General features: G+C 36.5%; 1 protein-coding gene across 3 annotated transcripts; it reads left to right on the top strand.

Annotated features, from left to right (window-relative positions):
* Positions 1-1,045: 1,045 nt before the first annotated feature.
* On the top strand, positions 1,046-20,877 carry LOC139468395 (nuclear distribution protein nudE homolog 1-like). Of its 3 annotated transcripts, none has more exons than XM_071250340.1 (9): positions 1,046-1,671; positions 5,499-5,652; positions 6,527-6,675; positions 7,008-7,053; positions 7,525-7,615; positions 8,956-9,111; positions 11,163-11,257; positions 13,415-13,509; positions 15,155-20,877. In XM_071250340.1, exons 1-9 carry the CDS (start codon positions 1,589-1,591, stop codon positions 15,219-15,221), a joined length of 936 nt encoding a protein of 311 aa, XP_071106441.1. In that variant the 5' UTR covers positions 1,046-1,588; the 3' UTR covers positions 15,222-20,877. The 3 variants fall into 3 exon arrangements, with proteins under 3 accessions (XP_071106441.1, XP_071106440.1, XP_071106442.1); XM_071250339.1 differs by having other exon boundaries at positions 8,956-9,168; XM_071250341.1 differs by lacking the exon at positions 11,163-11,257 and having other exon boundaries at positions 8,956-9,168.
* The last annotated feature ends 307 nt before the right edge of the window (positions 20,878-21,184 follow it).

Below are 21,184 nucleotides of genomic sequence, written 5' to 3'. Positions count from 1 at the left end.
TATCACTGCGGGCTTTCCTCCCACATTAAGCTGACACGCTGTGATATAACTAGGATACTGTTCAAAGCGGCGTTAAACCAAACTCACTCACACTCCGACTGAGCGACTGCATTTGTCATTATGGGTATGAATAACGTATATTTTACGAGCGCTTCGTAAATGCAAACGCAATGACATATTTTTTGTAAGAAGGCGAAAGAGTGTGTTTCGCCAACGCCGCTCTAAGTTCTCCAACCACAATCTGACATCTCGGAGGCGTCTACAAGATAGGAAATCGATAACAATTTGAAAGAGTACAAAACATAGATTGATATTTGTATTTTCTTGTCAAATAACACATATATATCTTATCTCATGAAAAAGATAATCCAACAATTCAAATTATTGCCTAAGTATCTGCTTCTATTAAAATGCTTAGATTAGGGTTCACGGAGCGACTGGACATTGATTGTAGTCTTGTGTAATGCGGTTCTTGTAAAACTGGGCACGTCAAGGGCGACGCACTGCGTATTTCCGACCGTCGTGACTCACCACTGGAACAGCCTGCTCGGTGTGTGTTTACAGTTTTACATGGCCTTCTGCAACTCCATTGAGTAATCCTCGGCATACATCTTCACACAATCAAAACCTGAGTATAAACTGAGATTTTGAAACGTATTTTTTCAAAATATGACGAGACGAAAGTTTAACATTAATCAAAACTGACCCTAAAGTAGGAGTCATTAGAAACTAGACTTTCATAAATAGGTTAGTGGGGGCTCTTGTCGCGGGAAGACGAGATCAAATTCACTACGGCATGCATTAGTTATTTTACGTCCGCTTTGATCAATCGAATTAATTCATACGGTTGCCTCCCTTGACATAAAATAATCCAGTGAAACAAATAGTTATGCTGTTGATATTATTAATATATTCAAAAGTGTTGATTTTAAACATAACATGCAATATATAACCATACTGGTTTTCATAGAAATAATCTTGTTTATTATTATTATAGAATTCCCACAACGGGCGCATGTATCGTCGAACTACTTTCGTAGCCATATTTGATATCCAACTTCCGCTCAAAGTTTCAGTCATAACCGAAGGAAATTAATTATTCTAATTCATATTGTACGTTTGTTGGACTGTTACGTGGTACATATATGCTGAAGCGTGTAGAGACAATGTATCTAGAACAGTCATCAGATTGAAAATCCACGTGTGTATTGCTTCGATCGAGTGTGTCTAGTTTGACCCATCTGACGTTTCAGGTTTGACTGAGAATAGGACTGCTCCGGATTTCATTTCTCGTCTCGTGGATAATTAGCTGATTTATCTGTCATGTGTTAGCTATATATGTATTCGAGTATATTGATGATTGACATTGATTATATATATTGGTTTGGGTTATCTGTATAAGTAGTCTTCAGTCCTAATCAACATCTTTTGACCGTGGTGTCACAGTGACACCTGTTAGACCAGTCCATAATTCACATAATAAAATGTCCATATGACACCAGATACGGTGTTATGGTTAAGTGACAGCACTTTGTAAATGGAGCTGACATCTTTGTGATAAGAGGTAATTAATGCACATTGGGAAAAAATGGCAGATGATGCAAAGAAGTTTCAGACTCCAGAAGAGGAGCTGAAATATTGGAGAAGCCTTGCTGAGAAATTCAAGCAAGAGTAAGTTGATTTGTCTATTCTGATAATGTATCTCATGTTTGGCTAATTGAGTGTTGATTGTAAACAGATCTTTCAATAACCATAATAACTGATGTTCATGGAAAGTAATTCCTTTCGCAATCATGCAATGAACGTCTTCATACATGAAATAGGTTGCCTATGCTCAACCATGCCTAAAATGATATTATGTCTGTACCATGCTTGAATGTTGTGTTCATGTGTTTGCAGAAGTATTATTACATAAATCCCATTTTTTTACTTTTATGTTCATGCTGATAAGATCATTTGAGTATTTTATGAATTAATCATGTTCAATGGTGTTATGTTAAATGAACAAGATGTCGACCGTTTTGAAACTTTGTTTGTAAACAATAGCTGATAACCCCCGAGCTCTGCATGCCTTATTCCGTTTCTGCTCCAATGACCACACCGCATATGTAGGCTTATTACATGATTAGGCTTTTCTCTTGTTTGTAAACAAACACACTTATTCTGAAATATGAACAGACAGGCCTAATGCAAGCCTTTCGGTGCGCTGAAGTTACATATTTTTTTCTTTATGATACGAATATACTACTACAACTGAGATAGTGAGGTGCATGACAACGTACCTTTAAACACCAAAGTGACCGTATATCGCAAGCTCTCCGTAGGGTTTTTTTTGATGATCAGATTTGGATGAAAAATATGCAAATGGAAATAGTTTTCCATGTTCTAGGGTATTTTCTCAAAGAAAGATGAAACATTTCTAAACGTGTAGCCTCGTCCAGATAAAACAGATGAATGTGTAAGATGTGACAGAGGTACTCTGCTGGCTTCAAAGAACTCTTAGTAGGAGAGTGATTGGCTTCATTAGACCGATATATATATTTATATTGTAATCTAGGCTCTGATAAACAATCGGCTATGACATCACACTCAGAAATTATTTCATGCAAAATTTAAGAACACGTCGACATACTGTTCCTTGAATAAGGTAATTTTTGGTGATGTAGCAAATTATCAATGACCCACTAAACATACTAAAAGATCCAAAGATTTCCATGCCTTGCTGGTGAATACCACCATGATCACTGATGGATTTGATGGACGTGAAATCCTGCATTCTATATGTCCTATATGCATAAAAATTGAAAATGTTTAGTACTAGCACTTGTTGTTTCAGTAAAGGAATTCCATATTTATAATTAGACAGTGGCCTCAGAGCATGCACAATAGTATATATAAATACATCAGTTGTGTGCTACAAAGCATGGCCAAACAACAAGGTTTGAAAAAAATTTTTAGCAGGGAAAGATATAGTACATCTTCAACATGTTCAAGTGCAAACAAACATGATTTAAAAATTAATAATAAATAAATATTAACATTGTTTATTTAATATTTGACATTGTTTTACATGGGACTACGACAATTAAAGCGTGCGAGTCCCCTGGATCCCCAAAATAAATAAATCACTGGAACAAAATCGAGGATTTGAAATGATACAATGGTGCAAGTGCTAGCTCCATTATAATAAATAAACATTATAAATGCCTTATAAATAATTTAGCTGAGATTGTGTTTACTTGTAGGTCACACAGTGCCACACAAGTTATTGCAACATTAACATTTGTTATGTCATGCATGAGGGATCACTGATCACACAGTGCACAAACATTCACCATGCTTCCCATGCATGTTAATGTGACTTAGTTGTGTTCATGGTAAAACCTTCATGGTTAAATGGACACTTATATAACCAGTTTTGTAAATATAGGGATGCATGTGCAGCTAGCCAGCTATTGAATGTATTAGGTTGCTTTCAGTGATGGCTTTACTATGATAATTATGTTTCATGTCCTAGTTTTATGTACATATGGCAGTTGATAGCAGCAGGGGTTAAAATACATGAAAGCCATTGTCATTGACATGATGACTCCATAACAAACAGCTCTAAACATGCTGAGTGTTGACTTGCTTAATGTAATAGATCCTGTGGCATGTCAGTATTAAATCATGGAAATAATGGACCTGTTAACATGGTGTATGGCACTGAATTTTACTAAATCTAACAGCCCAACAGTTACTGTGCATTCATTGCATTAAAATTCATTAATGCATTGAAAAAAAACCAATATCACCATGATTATGGGAGTAGACTCTAAAATGAACTATTTTACAGAAGAATGCAGTTGTTAAATTATAGTTATGAAATATGAGAAAAGGAGCCCAGAGAATTTCTTCATTTTCGGATACTTCAAATATTGTAGACTTGCATGGGCTGTATTGGATATATTTATCTCAAGGTCTGTATGACAAACTATTCCTGGAGGCCAACATGATCTTCTCTCTCTTGACTTGTCTGAGATATAAAATATATGTTAAACATCAGGATACATGCTGAAGATTTGTCAGACTTACCATGCTTACCTTCATCATGTTTATTACATGCATACCATACATATGCATGCTGTGGGTTCAGTTGGTTTTTATAATAGCAATTAATACCAGTCCAATATTCCTTGCCAAGCTGCCCAATAGCTAAGGTACCATAAGGACAAGTTTGTTTGTTGTTTAATGCCGCACTCAGCAATATTCCAGCTATCAGGCTATATGGCAGCAGTCTGTAAATAATCAAGTCTGGACCAGACAATATAGTGATTGACATGCGCATCGATCCATGCAATTCGGATACAATGACATGCATCAAGTCTGACCACCCGATTCTGTTAGTCGATTTTTAATGGTTTTGGTATATGTTATCATTATAAGGACTAGTGGACTTAAAATAATTTCTATCGCTGCTTGGCATCAGTATGATGTTTCGCATGTTGTGCATGCACATGGACCATGTGAACATATACTAACTGTACCAACATATTAAGACAATTTAGGAATTTTGTGTCACGTAGCACCTCTAGTGGCTAATATGAGTTATGTCCCTTCTATGTCCCTCTTAGTCCTGTTGAGCAATCAAATTCAAGCTATCATATTACTTGCATTTGCTTCAAACAAAATTGCATCTCCCACTAAAGACAATATCTGATCGATAATCAAAATTTATATTGTAATAAAACGGATCTTACCTCGCGAAGTGCATCAAATTACTTCAGCACCTTGATTAGAAAAAAATTGAAAAATATTTGTCAACACCGAGTGAGTTGATGGTACACGTTTTGCAAATCCTGCATTGGACCGAAATCTGCACGTCAGTTTACGAACCAGATGTCAAATTCGTTATGTGATTTTGATTGGACTATGCATAGACTCATTAGTCCAGCCAAAACATAACCATGATAACATTGAAATTCATGTCTAGTTAGGCAAGGGTGGAAATTGGACTTTTAAAAGTTTTATACATGTAGTGAGTTTAATAACTCACTTGCCTCGGTTGATGTGATCATCAAGGTCCAAGGATTTCACCAAGACCATGAAAATGAACCTTTGGGTATTATTTGTTTTTTTTTGTTTTTTTTGTTTAATGCCACACTCAGCGATAGTCCAGCTATATTACGGTGCTTTGTATGTAATCAAGTCTGAACTAGACAATCCAGTGATTGACATAAATGACAACATGAGCATCGATACACACAATTGGGATCGATGACATGCATCAACCAAGTCAGCGAGTCTGACCACCTGATCCTGTTAGTCGCCTTTTACAACAAGCATAGTCGCCTTTTACAGCAAGAATGGGTTGCTGAAGATCTATTCTACCCCGGATTGTCACGGGCCTTCTGGTATCATGTTCATGTCTATCTGTCTCATGTTGTCTATACAATATTTTAATAGATATGTAAGCATGGCACGTCAATATCAATCGTAACAATTGCTGTATGTTTCAGGCTTGAAGAGACAAAGGAGGAGCTAGAAGAGTTCCAGATCAGCAGCCGAGAACTAGAATGTGAGCTTGAGACACAGCTAGAACAGCTGGAAAACAAGAATAAAGAATTAATGGCTGATAAACACAGGCTCACTGTTGAGTGTGAATCATTAAAGGTACAGAGATTACTTGATAACACTATCAGTGTCATCAGTTATCAGATGAGACAGCACTGTTGCACTTTATTCGCTTGGTCATCGCTTGTTGTTTAAGGTTTTTCTGAAAACTAGCTGTTATCTTGTTTTATTGTTTGTGTACATGGCATTATTTTTTTCATATCTAACATGTCAAATGATCCCTCTCTGTATTTACTTACAATGTTGACATGGTTAACATCTTTACTTGTAAGTTGTGGAGAGCGGAAGGTCCGGGGTTCGATCCATGGCCACGTCATCCCAAAAGACGTTAAAAGATGGTACTTGTTGTTACTCTGTCTGGCACTCAGCATTAAGGGGCTAAGACAAGGACTGGTTGGCTCGGAGTCAGTATACTGTGTCTGAGTGGGGTATCCCTGTTAAACTGAGGCATAGTATCTAAGTGAGCTAGCAGTATAAATCCGCATCAGTCCTGACTAGTACAAGCAGCCACACGCACACACACACACGTGCATGCAGGTCGCTATATAAGTGCAATAATCTTGGATGTGACGTTAAACCCCATTTCACCTCACTACTTATAAGTTGTAACCTTACACAAAAGAGAAGGATCTCATTTTGAAAGGAATCATCATTGAATTCTGATCATGAGCATCTGCTCTTCCAAAATTGAACGATAGATGTTTTCTGTTAATGAAAATTTTACTTGTACATATTGTCATGGTTGTACATTTGTGCTTGCTTATATTTCTTTTTTCATCATGTTAATAATCATGTTGTTTTCTTAACATTTTCATGAATATTGATGCTGATAAATATTGATGCAAAATTCATGGTGTAGATTATCATTATGTCAAATGGTTATTTATCGGTGTTTTTCGCTTGTTACTTTCAGGAAAAATTAGAGATATTACAAGGTTCCAGCCATAAACAAGTTTCTCTTTTAGAAGATGAACTAGCTCAAGTTTCTGCATTTAAAGATGAACTACAGAAGTATGTACGGGAACTAGAACAGGCTAACGATGACTTAGAAAGAGCTAAAAGGTATGTGCAGTTCACATGGTTTATATTGGTTAATACGTAATGTTATTGTAATAGTAATAATGATCTTTCCTTATTGTGAGAATTGAATGACATAAGCATGATGAGACTGAATTATGTTGAGTTCTTTGCTAAGTGTCATCCTTACAAATGCTTTAAGGCTAGTTAACATGGCTCAAATTAAATTGATAAAAGATTATATAAAAAATTACAGACTGTTTACCATTGCCTACGTTGACAATACTTAGGTATGACCAATTTATCACAGTGTTCAGATCTCATATTTTGCTAATCTGTCCTATGTGGTTTTTTATAAGATGTTTCAATTTTTGCAGAGCTACAGTTGTATCCCTTGAAGATTTTGAATCTAGATTAAATCAAGTAAGTGTTAGTTTTGCATACATTTTCATACTAGATTTGAAACAAACCAACGATGGTGCTGTGCTGGTCTGTTCCATATTTTTTCAGCTATCAAGAACTAGTTCAATTACAGAGCCAGTTATACTGAGCTCAATTTATTCAAGATGTAGGTTTAGCTGATACACCTATGACACTAGTACTGGTAGTAGTCAAGTTACTAAGAAGTCTTCTAGACACATAAAATATAAGCTGTACTCGTTTGAATTACCAGTACTCATTACTGAAACAGGGTGGTAGATATTATCAGGATTATCTAAAGGTTATCAATTCCTTCATCATGTTAATAATGGTGTGGTATTTACATCTTGGTTGTCATTGTGTCTGAAGACGACAATGAAGTAGAGGATGCATTATGCATATGTATGTAGGATGTGTATATTCAATCTTACACCAGGTTTTATTCTGTTATTGTAATACTTGTAACGGTTACAGGCAATAGAAAGAAATGCATTCCTTGAAAGTGAATTGGATGAGAAAGAGACCCTATCAGAGACGGTACAACGACTCAAAGATGAGGCAAGAGGTTAGTAAATAGACAACTGTTTGTTGCAATCATAATCAATGAACATTTGGTTTATGAAAAGTTATATATAACAGTGACAATATCTGTGCTTGAAGTATGATCATTATTTGGTGCATTAAGAATATATTATATGTTGTGTCCCTTTAATTTGATTGTCGAGAATCGATGCACAAATTGCTGATAGATTAATCATTCACTCACTTTGACTTGTTCCTGTTCAATTTGTCACTCACATGTTCGTTACAATATAATCTGCATGATCCATGTTAAGACATTTTGAAACTGTTAAGTCATGACATTGTAATGTTTACCATGTTTGGAGTTTAGTGATGGGGATCTAAACTTGACAGGTAGTACTCCAAAGTCAGTAAAGGATAAGTAGTTAATGATCAGTTTACACAGTTGTACAAACACTGAAACAGGACTTCTATTACAGTTGTATATACTGGGTACGCAGATCTGTTAACTATTGTCAGAGTAACAGCAATGGTCCACAGCTGTATCCAAAGTGTCAAATGGGGCTCTTGGCTATGTTTTGATGAGTTTTTATTGGGTCAGATGTTTAAGGTGCCTAGGTCATGAAAACTTTTTTTTCTGGGTTAGCAACAGCATATCAATTACAATGAAATATTAGTTCCCACACATAATCCCCTGGATGGCAAGGTTTCTGGACTTATGGGGTAGAGGTGTCACGATAAGTCAAAATATCGATATATTGCTATTGGTAAGCACTTAAAGTCATTAAATCGATTGTTAAATCAGTTTCCGATCAATAGTATCGATTTAAGTTAGGAATATCAATAGTTTCGATTGTACATACAATACTGTTCAAATTTATTTTTCTTTTGATCGTGAGTGGTGGTAATTTACACAGGGTAATGTGGAAGTTTCTTTTTCTTAAATTATTAGGGTAAAGAAAAAACAAATCGGTCATATCTCATATTTTACTTGTTATTTGTTTGTTATGGTTATAACATTCAAAGGAAACTTCAGTTGCAAGCTTTAATTCAACTCTAAAATCCATCTTAAATGATACAGTGAAAACTATTGATATTTATCGCAATAATTGCTTGAACTATTAATAGTTATCACAATTGTTTCTTTCAATAGTTATCGCAATAGTGATTTCCAGACTAATAGACACCCCTATTATAAGGTATCACAGTATTTACAAACTGACCTCGAGGAAAAAATCCATTCATGGTAAGAAGTACCAATCTGTAACAATTACATGTGCCTTGTATTATAATCACTGGCCATCATGACCCACAGACTCTAAACGTGATAATGGCAAGGAGAAATCCGCAACACATCATGATAATCCTGTCTCCTTATTTCAGACTTGAGGCAGGAGATTGATGTACGAGAGCGCCAAGAATTGATGAGCACAAGCTGTGAGTCGATGACAGCCAGCACACACTTGGAACCAGAGGCTCCCGAACCTGCTGAGGGCAGTAACGGGATGACCCCACAGCGAATGGGAGACAGTGGATATAGTGGGTCCCACATGTCTACTACAGTGCCTTTGTCTCCCTCTACTCCTGTGGGTAGAGGTAAGATACAGACACTGTTACATGCAGTACATGTCCTAGCTGTCGGTGTTGTGCTTGTACCATGCATATTTGTCTATGGGTGTTTTTTTCTGTTCACATGTTCACTTTCTTGAGACATTGTGTGTTTGTGTGATGAAGGACGAATCAGATGCAAGGCTTGTTTGGATTGTTTCAGCTTTGATACACTAATGCTGCTTTGAATAATTATTGTTTTTAAGTTTGCCAAATATGTATGCTTTATTGATGATGAACCATTCATCTGGACAAGAATATGGTAATAAACATTTTTACCAAGATTGGAAACTCCAGGTTTTTGTGACAAGAATAGTCAAATGATTTACATGAGCACATATTGAACAAGTTTGATATATAGATTTGTATGTTTTAACAACTAGTATGTGTCAGCAGTACCTAATCCCAGACCCTTGAAGAACCGGGGTAGAATAGGTCTTTAGCAACCTATGCTTGTCGTAAAAGGGCAACTATGCTTGTTGTAAGAGTTGACTAACGGGATCGGTGGTCATACTGGCTGACTTGGTTGATGCATGTCATTGTATTCCAATTGCGAGGATCGATGCTTATGATATCAATCACTGGATTGTTGGTCCAGACTTGATTATTTAGAGACCGCCATCATATAGCTGGAATATTACTGAGTGCGGCGTTACACAACAAACAAAGACAACAAAAAAAGACGTAATACCATATCCTCATTTACTTATATTATGCAACATTTGCATAACCCGTGACTTCTAACAAGTGACATACTATCCATGTATGAATGCTAACTGTCCTAGATATATGCCAGTTACTGTGTACATCACGATGTCAGCACATCATGTATCACACACCTCACTCATCCTCCTGTAACTCCAGCATGCCTACCTATTCTGTATTGAGCTTTACATTGTGTATGCAGGGCTATCCTAACAGTCAGTAACCAAAGCTTCAGTTTCTGTACAGCAGATTAAGATTAATATTAATCAAAATAGACAATCGTCCATCATGCTCTTTTCGTGAATCAAAAGTGAAAAAGAAATGTGAAATGAATAATTGTTACTCTATAATGTTTGAGTACATGTGGCTGAATTTTTTGCTGCCTTGTTAATTTTCTTCTGAACTGTTTTCAACTTCAGAAGATTGAATATACATGGACATCATGTACATTTATGTATTCTGAGAATTGTTTTTTTTTCTTTGTGGCTTTGTGGCACTTTCTGTTATAACATTGTTGAACATGCTGGACTGATAATTAGATGGAAGATATACAGATGCTTTGTCTGGTATTATTTTGAGAATGGAAATTTATTATTTTGAACAATTCGAGTGTTGTAAAAAGTTACTTTTGATGTTGAATGTAACTGTTTTGACAGTTGTGATAATTTGGCTGATATATTCCGAAGCTGGCAACCAAGTATAGCCTAGTGGGTGAACTGAATGGGCTTCATAGACCTTTAGTGTTGTGTGTAGTCATTGTTATGTAGTAGCTGTTCCTATGTGGTGTGTGCATGGGGTAGAAAAGCATGTGAAGTAGTTTCTTATCCAACAGCACAGTGGTAAGGTTCAGGCAATAGTTTAAATGATGTATATAAAGGTGATTCAGATTTATATGGGTACAATAGAGTATAAATTGTTGTTTTAATTGATACATATAATCCTGACAGAAGGAATCATTATCAGATTATATTTGATTCAATTTTTTTTGTAATATTATGTTGGCTGATATATACCATGATATACAAATTATATTGTCTTAACTATGTATTTCTTGAAATGTAAAATAATGGATAATGTGATACTGAAGTAAGAGTTTATTTTAGTTGTGACATCCGACAGTAACATTCTAACGTTCCCGACTCCTCTGTTTGCCATTACTAACCCTACTGTCCAGTGGTATGTATATATCATCTCTCATCCACTCATCAGCATGGGACTGCCGCCACCTGTACATGTGTCCACTACTCGGCTTGAATGACACCTGTTTTGCTTTGCAGGAGTCCCCAGCACAAGTTCTTCTGGTACACCTCTCACTCCTTCGGCGCGAATCTCGGCCCTAAACATTGTTGGAGATTTGTTGCGGAAAGTGGGTGTAAGTAGTCAACTGGCTGGCGGCCATATTTGGCACTTGGATGCTGGTTGTGCATGTGATGCTGTTGCATCTCAGATCTGTTTCTTGAATAGTCACCTTGCCTTGACTTACTGCCTGCAGTAACTTGATAACATTTCCTTCCCTTTGGAGTGATTTTGGTGCATTATGAAGTAGACTTACTAATGGTTATGTGTTCATTTCATATCATTCATATGTATTGATACATAGTGTTTGTGTTAGAAAGGATCAATCATAGGTTGTTTGTGTATCGTGTGTGTAAAGAAATGTTTGAATCTTCTTGATAACCATCAGATGGCTGGCGTCTGGAAATTTCTATGATTGTTCTTAACAAGAACACATGAAGTCCTCTTATGTTGCTTTATTTTATTATTTGTCAGTCAATTGCATTATGAAAGAAATATTGTCAGCACGTACACCTTAATAATAATAAAGAATAAGTTGATATTTTTTTGGACAATCTCTGAAAAGTGGGGAGGAAGTTAGTTGTTTTTTTAACAATGACTGGAGATCTTTGTTTAAGAAATATTGTTATTGTGCTATTTTGATCACAAATCAATTTTTATATTTCTCTTCTCTTCTCCCCCCCCCCCCCCCCCTCCTCCTAGTCGTCCGTCTGTAATCATTTTGAAAACCGTTCAATATTATTCATTAAAAATTAGCAGATATATCATCCTGAAGTGGTGCATTTTGCTATTAATGGATTTTGTTCATTTTTTGATAGCTCAATAACTACTCTTGTATACAGATTAGATAGAAATTCTGTCACAAAGTTGGACTTAAAGTAACAGACGGATGATTTAGGTTTTTTTAATTTGTGGGGACCGGGGCATTTGTCATCTTCTGATGACTCTTGTTTTGTACATGTTGTACTGATGTTAACAGACTCCTGGTAGTAGATACCTAACCTACATGTATATCACTGTTATATTGGTTCAGTACCTAGTGTTTTGCTAGATTAATGTGATGGTGGGATAATATTTAGGCCAAAGTTAACACAAATAGTTGAACTTTAAATGATGTTATCAAAAATTGGAAAGAAATATTTGTAACCTTTGATCATATAAAAAAAGAGTTATCCAAATTTGATTCAATAATACATGAATACTTTCATCTCCTATAAAAATTAACATTCTGTGTGAAACATTAATTACATTTATTGTCTACAAAAACATTTCTATTTTAGTTTATATCATGTTTCTGATTAATTAGCTTGTGCAACTTGTTACCTTATTGTAGCCGACTGTCGAGCAGTGGTAACCTTTACACTATGTGAATTCTGTAGGGATTATTTAAATGATATTTCATGATTATTGTTTCGACTTAATTGTCAGGGGAAGTATAGGTCTTTAGCAACCTATACTTGCCGAAAAATGTGACTATGCTTGTCGTAAGAGACGACTAACGGGATCGGCTGGTCAGGCTCGTTAACTTGGTGGATGCATGTTATTGTATACCAGTTAGGTGGATCAATACTCATGATGTCAGTCACTGGAATGTCTGGTCCAGACTCGATTGCTTACAGACCGCCGTGATATGACTGGAATATTGCTGAGTGTGCCGTGAAACAATAAACAAACAGATAATTATCGGAAGTTGGAATGTGAAGAGGCTTAGCATGGACAGTATGTTAAAGAGTGTTTTGTGTACTAACCATGCTAACAGAAGTATTTCTGGTTGATTCTACTAGATTTTGAAGATTAGATTTTGCTGTGCCGATACAAATATGTGTATGTGAATGCTTCTAATAATATTAAAAATGGTAGATTGGACGAGAACATTTGACTGTCCATGTCTGTTTCGTATCTTGCCATCTGTGTCTGTGAAGTAAACCTGACAGAGCCACATCTGGAATTTGTTTCTGAAGAGGAAAGCACCTGAGGCAGACACCTTTTCAGACTTCCATTTCACTGTAAACTTTGCTATTTTCATGATTCAGATTCAAATTTGTTTTTCCTTTTTTATATGGAAACGCAATGGGGGAAAAAAGGAGATTTCTTGTTGCTTACATTTTATTTGGGAATTACAGTTTGTTATTTGTGGTGCCTTAGACAAGCTTAATATATGAACAAATTACAATAACACATGATTATGGTTATTTTTATATTTAAAAGAAATAACAATTGTGATTTCTTTCAGGCCCTCGAAAGCAAACTAGCCTCATGTCGAAATTTTGTAAAAGATCAGCCTCGCAGTGGTAAAGTAGTCGCAGGAAGTGCAGTAGATTCTCCAAGGTGAGTAGACACACAAGTCAGACCTGTTGCATATTTGGACATTATTTGTGTGATCTTTATTGTTTGTTAAGAAGCACTCTCTAGTCCTCCATGTAATTGTACAATGTGTGAAGCCCATTTCTGGTGTCCCCTGCTGTGATATTGCTGGAATATTGCTAAAAGCGGCGTAAAACGATACTCACTCACTCCATATGATCGGTTCCAGCTGGGAATTCTCTATCTATATGCTTTGTCAACATGATCCATGTCAGTACTTCAGTGTGACAAATGTAATGCCTGAATTGAGAGGATGGTGATTCAGTGTATCATTTTCACTGAAACAGTGCACATGGTGCTTAGAAAATTGACAAGGGGGGGCTTATTAAAAGCAATCGCCAATTTAATCTGTTTCAGATATCAAGTGGTAGTGAACCAGCATAGTTCACAAACATCGATGAAACTAAAGCATTTTCAATAATAGTTAAAACTTCAAGGCAATTATTTACCCCATCTGCGCTGCCGTTTCCTGTATATAAATATCTGAAATAATTATGTACACAAAAAAATGTGGACTTTTGTAAATATTTGTTCTTTCAAGTGGGCAGTTATTAATATTACTTTCAGACTGGTCTGGAAGTTGGTCAGGTGTGCTTATTGGGGCAGGACGCTTAATACGGCATAAGTCTTAGTCTCTGTAACTTGGCTGATTATATCCGGCAGCATGGGCTGTTGATCATGCTGTCACTCACTTGTTATCCCCCACAATGTGTATATTGCGAGGGTATTTAAATGTGCGTCCAATCGTACAAGACGTCATTTTCACAGCAGCTCTTGTAAACCGTACAGTATATCTTCACAACGCAATTCAGAACTACTGGTATGTGTTCCGAGAATGGTTACGTCAGGGAATCATGTTGAAACTGACACCCCTGCCTGATACGTTCATGTTTTGCACTCTTTCAACTGCAGATATGTTCATGAGTACACAGATGTCCAATAGGCACATACTAGGTTACTGGGTAGAGGAACATAGGAAAAGATACCTTTTCATTTCTTGTTCAGTTTTTCCCTGGAAAAATTAGTACCAACCCTATACCTTTTATAGACTATATGTGTACGAAATAGACCTGTACTTGGAATAATGTTTGAAAAAAATGTTCGACCAAGTGCATTTCTTTCGTTTAAGTCCTTAAATGGTTTACAAATAGGTTGGTATTAACTTTTCTGAAGGACGTGTGTATGATCACTGTGACTGAACAAGCACTGACAATGTTTCTTTTCAAATGTTTTGGGGCCCAGTACCCCTTCACCTCAGCTGGTCTAAAATGTGTACACACCGATATCATTTACAGTTAAAATACTGCAAAACGTGAACTGGCGTATCTGGAAGGGGTGTCTGTTCCATCATTCTCCACCCTGTCTGGACACTTTATTTTATTTTGTGGACACTTGAAAAAATATGTCTCATACAATAAAAAAAAATGAAAGAAGGCCTATTTATGCCGGAATCATAGACCAAAGAATAAAAAATAAAACGCCTACTTTTTGAAAATCAGTACATGAGTAGATGCAGTGTTTATCATATTGTCAGGTGTAACTTTGTGACACATAATGTGACTTTTTAGACATTCTCCGACTCAATAATGTTTCCTCTCGTGTTTTACAGAATGAAACGGATGAGCCGTGGAGGCACCATGGCCTCCCAGCACAGCATGAAGATACCCGTGTCTTGAACATACTGATGTGAAGAGACTAGCAAGTAGAAAGATGTCTAGTCACCACCCTGTGCATTTACCTTACAACGTGGAGTCCGCCCAGTGTGACAGTCTAATACATCATTGGGCAGACTCACGCTGGCTAGACGGACTCAGTGATAGACAAGACTTTGGTCGTCAAGTGCTTGTGACTGAAACCATGTCACTGGTTATGGACAGCCATGAGGCTGTATTCATTTTGTCTCATCTTTGGCTTTTATTTCCTATGGAGTCTGAATGGGGGAGATTCAAGAGTTGTGCATGAAGGAGGATTAATCATGCAGGATTTGACTGATTCACTTCGGTGTCACAGACTGAGGATAGGAACTCAACAGTCTTTCAGATCTTAAAGTTTCCAGGATTCTTCTTGTAAAGTTGCATAGCTCGCAATTAACATTTTAAACTTTGGATGTCTCTGTGTCCTTCATTTTTAGTGTCCACTTCAGTTGAAGTACTTTAGTATCATGCACTGGATGATTTGCAATGTTCTTCCATGAAGTCTGGCAAAACAGTGATTGTAATTATCAATGAATGTGTCCAACTTCACAGTGTAATGGTTATGGGGGTAATGAAAGAGTAAGTGATCGTAATATGTCATGGCTAGTGTAGTTAGACTGTGAGTAACTAGGTCATCAACTTTTCTCTTGAGGTACTAGCAGGAAAAAGTACCTTTGCATACTTTGTGGACATGCTTAGTTATTGTGAGTTTTAGAAGCAAATAACCCAACATCCATGTTTGTGCTATAAGATTTGAGATATGCTATGATGATCATAATTAAGATGTGCCTCATAGTGTACACTTTCTGATAAATCTAAATGAATTCATATTTTCAAAATCACAAACTGCATTGCTATTTTATCTTGTGAACATTGGTTATTGGTCATTCCTGCAGTAGTTTGAAGAGCTAAGAATTAATGAAATGTGGCACATTTGTTTTGTCCCATTACCTTTGGAAGTGATAAGAACTTCAAGAAACCTAGGGCTGTCATGACAGGTGGTTTGTTGTGTACACATGTGGAATCTTTTTTTATGGTCCATGTCAACTTTTGTTAGAAAAGGCCTTCTGATACCCATGCTTGCCGTAAAAGGCGACTAACGGGATCAGGCTGTAAGGCTCACTGGCTTGGTTGATGCATGTCATCGATTCCAATTGCGTAGATCGTACTCATGATGTCAATCACTGGATTGTCTGGTCCAGACTTGATTATTTACAGACCACGGTCATATAGCTGGAATATTGCTGAGTGCGGCATTAAACCAAAAATAAATAAATAGTGTTGCAGTCTTCTTGTAATATCATATAAGCACAATACTTTCCACTGCTAGTCCACTTGAGAACCTACTTGATAATTTTGAGTTCGTACACTATGCATTAGGTATCAGCTTGATTGATTATTTGATTAACACATTTGCAAATGTATATCTGAAACTCATAATAAGTATGTGGACCAAGTATGAAGAGTTTCTTCATTTAACATCTGGATGTTGCTTTGATGTTGATATTTGAAAGAGAATATTTGAGCTTTAATCATGCAAGTCAAAACCTGCACCAGTAATATTCATATTGTAAATAATATCAGACTGGAATTTGATAGCAACGACAAAACATGTAATCTAACTGTATCGTTCAGTAATACTTGTCTTGTCGTAAGAGGCGACTAACAGGATCAGGAAGTCAGGCTCGCTGACTTCGTTGATGCATGTCATCTATCCCAATTGTGTGGATTGATGCTCATGATGTCAATCACTGGATTGTCTGATCCAGACTCGATTATCTACAGACCGCCGTCACATAGCTGGAATATTGCTGAGTGCGGCGTTAAACAACAAACAAACAAATAGTAATACTTGTATACCATACACTTCCAAATTACGCTGCTAGACTAATAGAAAGCCATGAAGTAGGTGAGTACACCTGTGATCTATATATGCATCGAGTAAAACATTCAGCTGAATAGTGTAGAAACAGTCACTGTGTTGATCACTGCCAAAACATGTATATGTATATAAGATAAATGTATCCTTGTTTCCTCAAGGAAAGCTGGGTCAGATGACGTGTGTCTGTATATTCTGTGAGAATGGTTAATGGGGTCAGTTTCTCCTTGACAAGTTGTGCTGTATAACCTACGTCCCTGGATGCTTGGGATAAGGTTGAAATAAGGAATCCCTGAATGGCTTCAAATCTGAGAAAAAAAAAGAACTTAAATTCTACAAGTTGAGAAGTTTTATCATGTTATAGTGCTGACTAGGAAATGAGCATCCTGATGATGCGTCCACGTACACGTTCAACATTTACAAACTTCTATATTGTGGGGGTGTCATTGATTAGAAAATTTAGTATCAATATATATATTAGGGGTGAAACGATACAGCAAGGTCATGATACAATACGTATCACGATACATAGGTCACGATAAGATATGTTTCGCGATACGCATATTTATGTCAAATCATATGGAAACTTCTTGACAATAAGTATTTCAGAGTAGGTTCAAAAGTCAAAACTTGCTGTAGGCACATACTCGTTGGGGCCAGGGGTCATTAAATGAGTAGTAAGTAATTTATTTCGGCAAGTTTATCGTCTTGTATGGATGCAGAGAAAAACTTATTGTGTATCGTATCGTCACATGAAAACACGCGGTGCAACGATGTATCATTTCACCCTAACATATATGGACTCAAAAGTATCATGATATATTGATTAATAACAAAATTACTTCTTCTGTATGTGTACAGATACAAAAATCCTATCTGGACCTGCAATTAAAACAATTCCCATCTGCACCATTTAGCATCAACTTAATGCTAAATATGAATGAACTAGGCTGATCCAAGAAATGGTTAAATTTTAATTTACTGCCATCTCATTTTCCATCTTAATCAAGGTATACAAGTCATACATTTCCGTGATAGTAAATTATAAATATAATTTCAATATTCATAAATTTTTATCCATATATTATCGACATTAAAAAATTATTGTAACATCATTATAGCGATTTACGATGACATCCCTACTATATTGTATATACAATATACTATTTATTTGGTTTTAAGGCCACACATAACATAATCTTGTAGTACTAACCATGCTAATTCAACTAATTCATAACAATAATTTATTTGTAAATGTCATTATTTTTATCATTCTCCATTTTAGTCACTTACATCAGATCATATCATTCCTGTGGCATTTCCATGATTTAAATCGGGTTCTCCTTTAAATTCAATTTTACCAGTGCATCTTTGTATGATTCAAGCAGTGTGTTCTTGCGTGTTGGTTTTGCCAGACTTCATGACTAGAGAAACCCCAGGGTACTGATGTGTCTATGCAGGAAGACACAGACCTTGTGTGTATCCCCTAAGCTTCCTTGAATGTGTGTAGTAACAAAAAGATGTTGTTGCAACAATTTTGTACCCTCAACACATGAGGTCTGTTTGATCCAGGAGTGCATAGCTGTTGTATATATTGTCGCTATCCATGAAGCAGGAGAAATTGGGAATGGAAAAGTGAATTTGCTGGTCATCTCATCGAAATGGTCACATTCAGGACAGGGATCTTAAAAGGACTTTAGTGTTGAAGGTCGGTGGCTGCTGCCTAATGCTGCTAAATATTAGTCTTGTTTGAATTATGACATCAGTGAGATGTTAATTTTATGGGAACATTTTTCTATTGATTTCATTGTTAATGATATTGCTCAGTTTTGTTACTTTTCCAGTCCTTATTTCTTGGCCATTCCCTTTTTCATAATGTGTCCAAGTCATTCCACTATCACAGTCAAGAGAATGATTATAATGGTGCTCAGGGTTTTAATCTTTCTCCCTCTCGGACAGTCTTTTGTTTCAACAGGACTGTTACCAAATTCCTGTTTAGAGTAAACCTTTTTATATATAAAAAATAGTCATAAGGATGTATCAACAGCCTTTCAAATCAAAACTTGCAGAGGAGTATCTTTATCATGTTACTTTCTCATGTGCATTTGAAGTAAAACATTCTTGATGCCCTCATGCAAGTCATGAAAGGCATTAACACAAGTAACAATCGTTTCATTCCGTGAGAAATCCAAGAGACGTAAATACTCAGTAGATAGTTACTGGCAGTAACTTACCTGCCTTTGGAAATCATGATCTTCATCATGATAGAATTCCTCTCATTTTTGTTGGAGAGACAATGTTCATAAAGCATCTTTACTTTGGAAATATGGTTATTGAATAAGTTACCATTTTAATGGCTGCAAAATGCATTTAATGTTGTGGGTCAGTGGGTCAAGCTAGTGTTATGTGTATCATGTGTCCAGTAGGCCTCAGTTCCACTGCGGGGCTGTTCTTGGTGCCCAATCTTGGTAAGGCTGCAAAAGAAAATGCTGATTTGGCATAAACCCTCTGCTCAGTCCCTATACAAGCATACATGGAGGAGAATATGGTCACAGTATTACTTGCACAACTTGTCTAATAATGCCAGATGTGCAATGAATGATGTTCACAGTGTCAACATTTTCTCTGCATTGGACCAAATTCATGCATTTGATTATACTGCTACCAGTTCTTTGTCAAAGTAGCACTCAACAAAAGTAACCTTGACATAAGCGGACAGGGACCCCGTACATTTTGACTGTCCTAGTATTCAGTTTGATTCAGCAATGTTTGTCATCATCTTCATCTACCTCATTTGATATTTGGCATGATGTTTCAGTTCCTTTATGAATATAGGCAATAGTATAAAGGCTGATACTAACCTCTAACTACACAGCTTTGAACTTCACTAGCAACCTAGTACGTTAGTGTGCACATTATACCATATGCCCTATTATGTCTGTGTTTGTGTCACCTTCATCTGGCAATAGCTTGCACTCCGATTTTAACGTGAAAGATAATAATTACACCAAATCATATGAGAATGCCTCAATATTGACTCAATCTAATTCAAATTAGATCTTAGAGCTCGCTCCTTGTTTAGCAGTAACGAGCACCAATATATCCAATTTTCATGAGATTCATATTGACTTGTACTAATTTGAAGCCTTTTTCTAACCACTGAAGTTAAAGCATGAAGTGCTATTTTCATTAAATGTAGTGGATGTCTGTAAATTTTCTTCTTGTTTGGGAGCAATGTTGAATACATTGTGGTGTGCTAAATGGAATTGTAAAAATGTCACTGTATATTTTGTTGGAATACGATGTGTGTGCAAGACATGACTAGTGTGTGTTGTTTTGAGATAGGGTCAGCTGGTAGGCATGGTTTCAAACCAGGCAGTGTGTAGGGCACATAGCAACACTCAACACTTCTTTACTGTGACATTCATGGTCTGTCAAACGTAATCTTTCTTTCGTCATATCCTGGATCAAATGGATCTTTTACAAACTTCTGTAGCCGCCAACCAAAGCCATGGCTGATTGATGTTTTTCTTTGTGCTTGTATATATACCTGTCTATATATATCTGGTTGTAGCCACTCCTTGAGTGTAGTATTGTTGATGTGCTGTCGACGTCATCTTTCAGCATCAACTTTCTTTGATATGCATGAAGTCAGCACAAGCTTCTGTCAGCCATGAGTTCAGCCAACATCACACCAGTCTGTAAACTGTACTCAAACTGCTGGATCATTTAAAGATGCTCTTAAATAATAAATACATAACCTGACATGTTGTGTTTTTTGTTTTTACCGATAAAATGTGTAATTTTGCTCTCTGGCATCTGTGAAAGCTTGTAACTATGATGATGAATCAGCACTTATCCCATTGGTCGACTTAACCACGGATTCTTTGGCCAGTTTACTGTTATCTAAAGCCAGTGGGCAAATTGATAGTCTCTATTCCAAAATACTTGTAGGTAGCTAATGAGATATTTATGGGCATTTTGATTTAGGTACAGCATACATGCTGGCTTGTGTTGTTTCTCTCACATCATCCCCTGAGAGTCATAATGGATCTCCCTATTATTC

Source organism: Haliotis cracherodii, unplaced genomic scaffold (assembly GCF_022045235.1).
Source record: "Haliotis cracherodii isolate W230 unplaced genomic scaffold, xgHalCrac1.p SCAF_2, whole genome shotgun sequence".
NCBI lineage: Eukaryota > Metazoa > Mollusca > Gastropoda > Lepetellida > Haliotidae > Haliotis > Haliotis cracherodii.
This window is presented reverse-complemented; position numbering and strand designations above follow the sequence as displayed.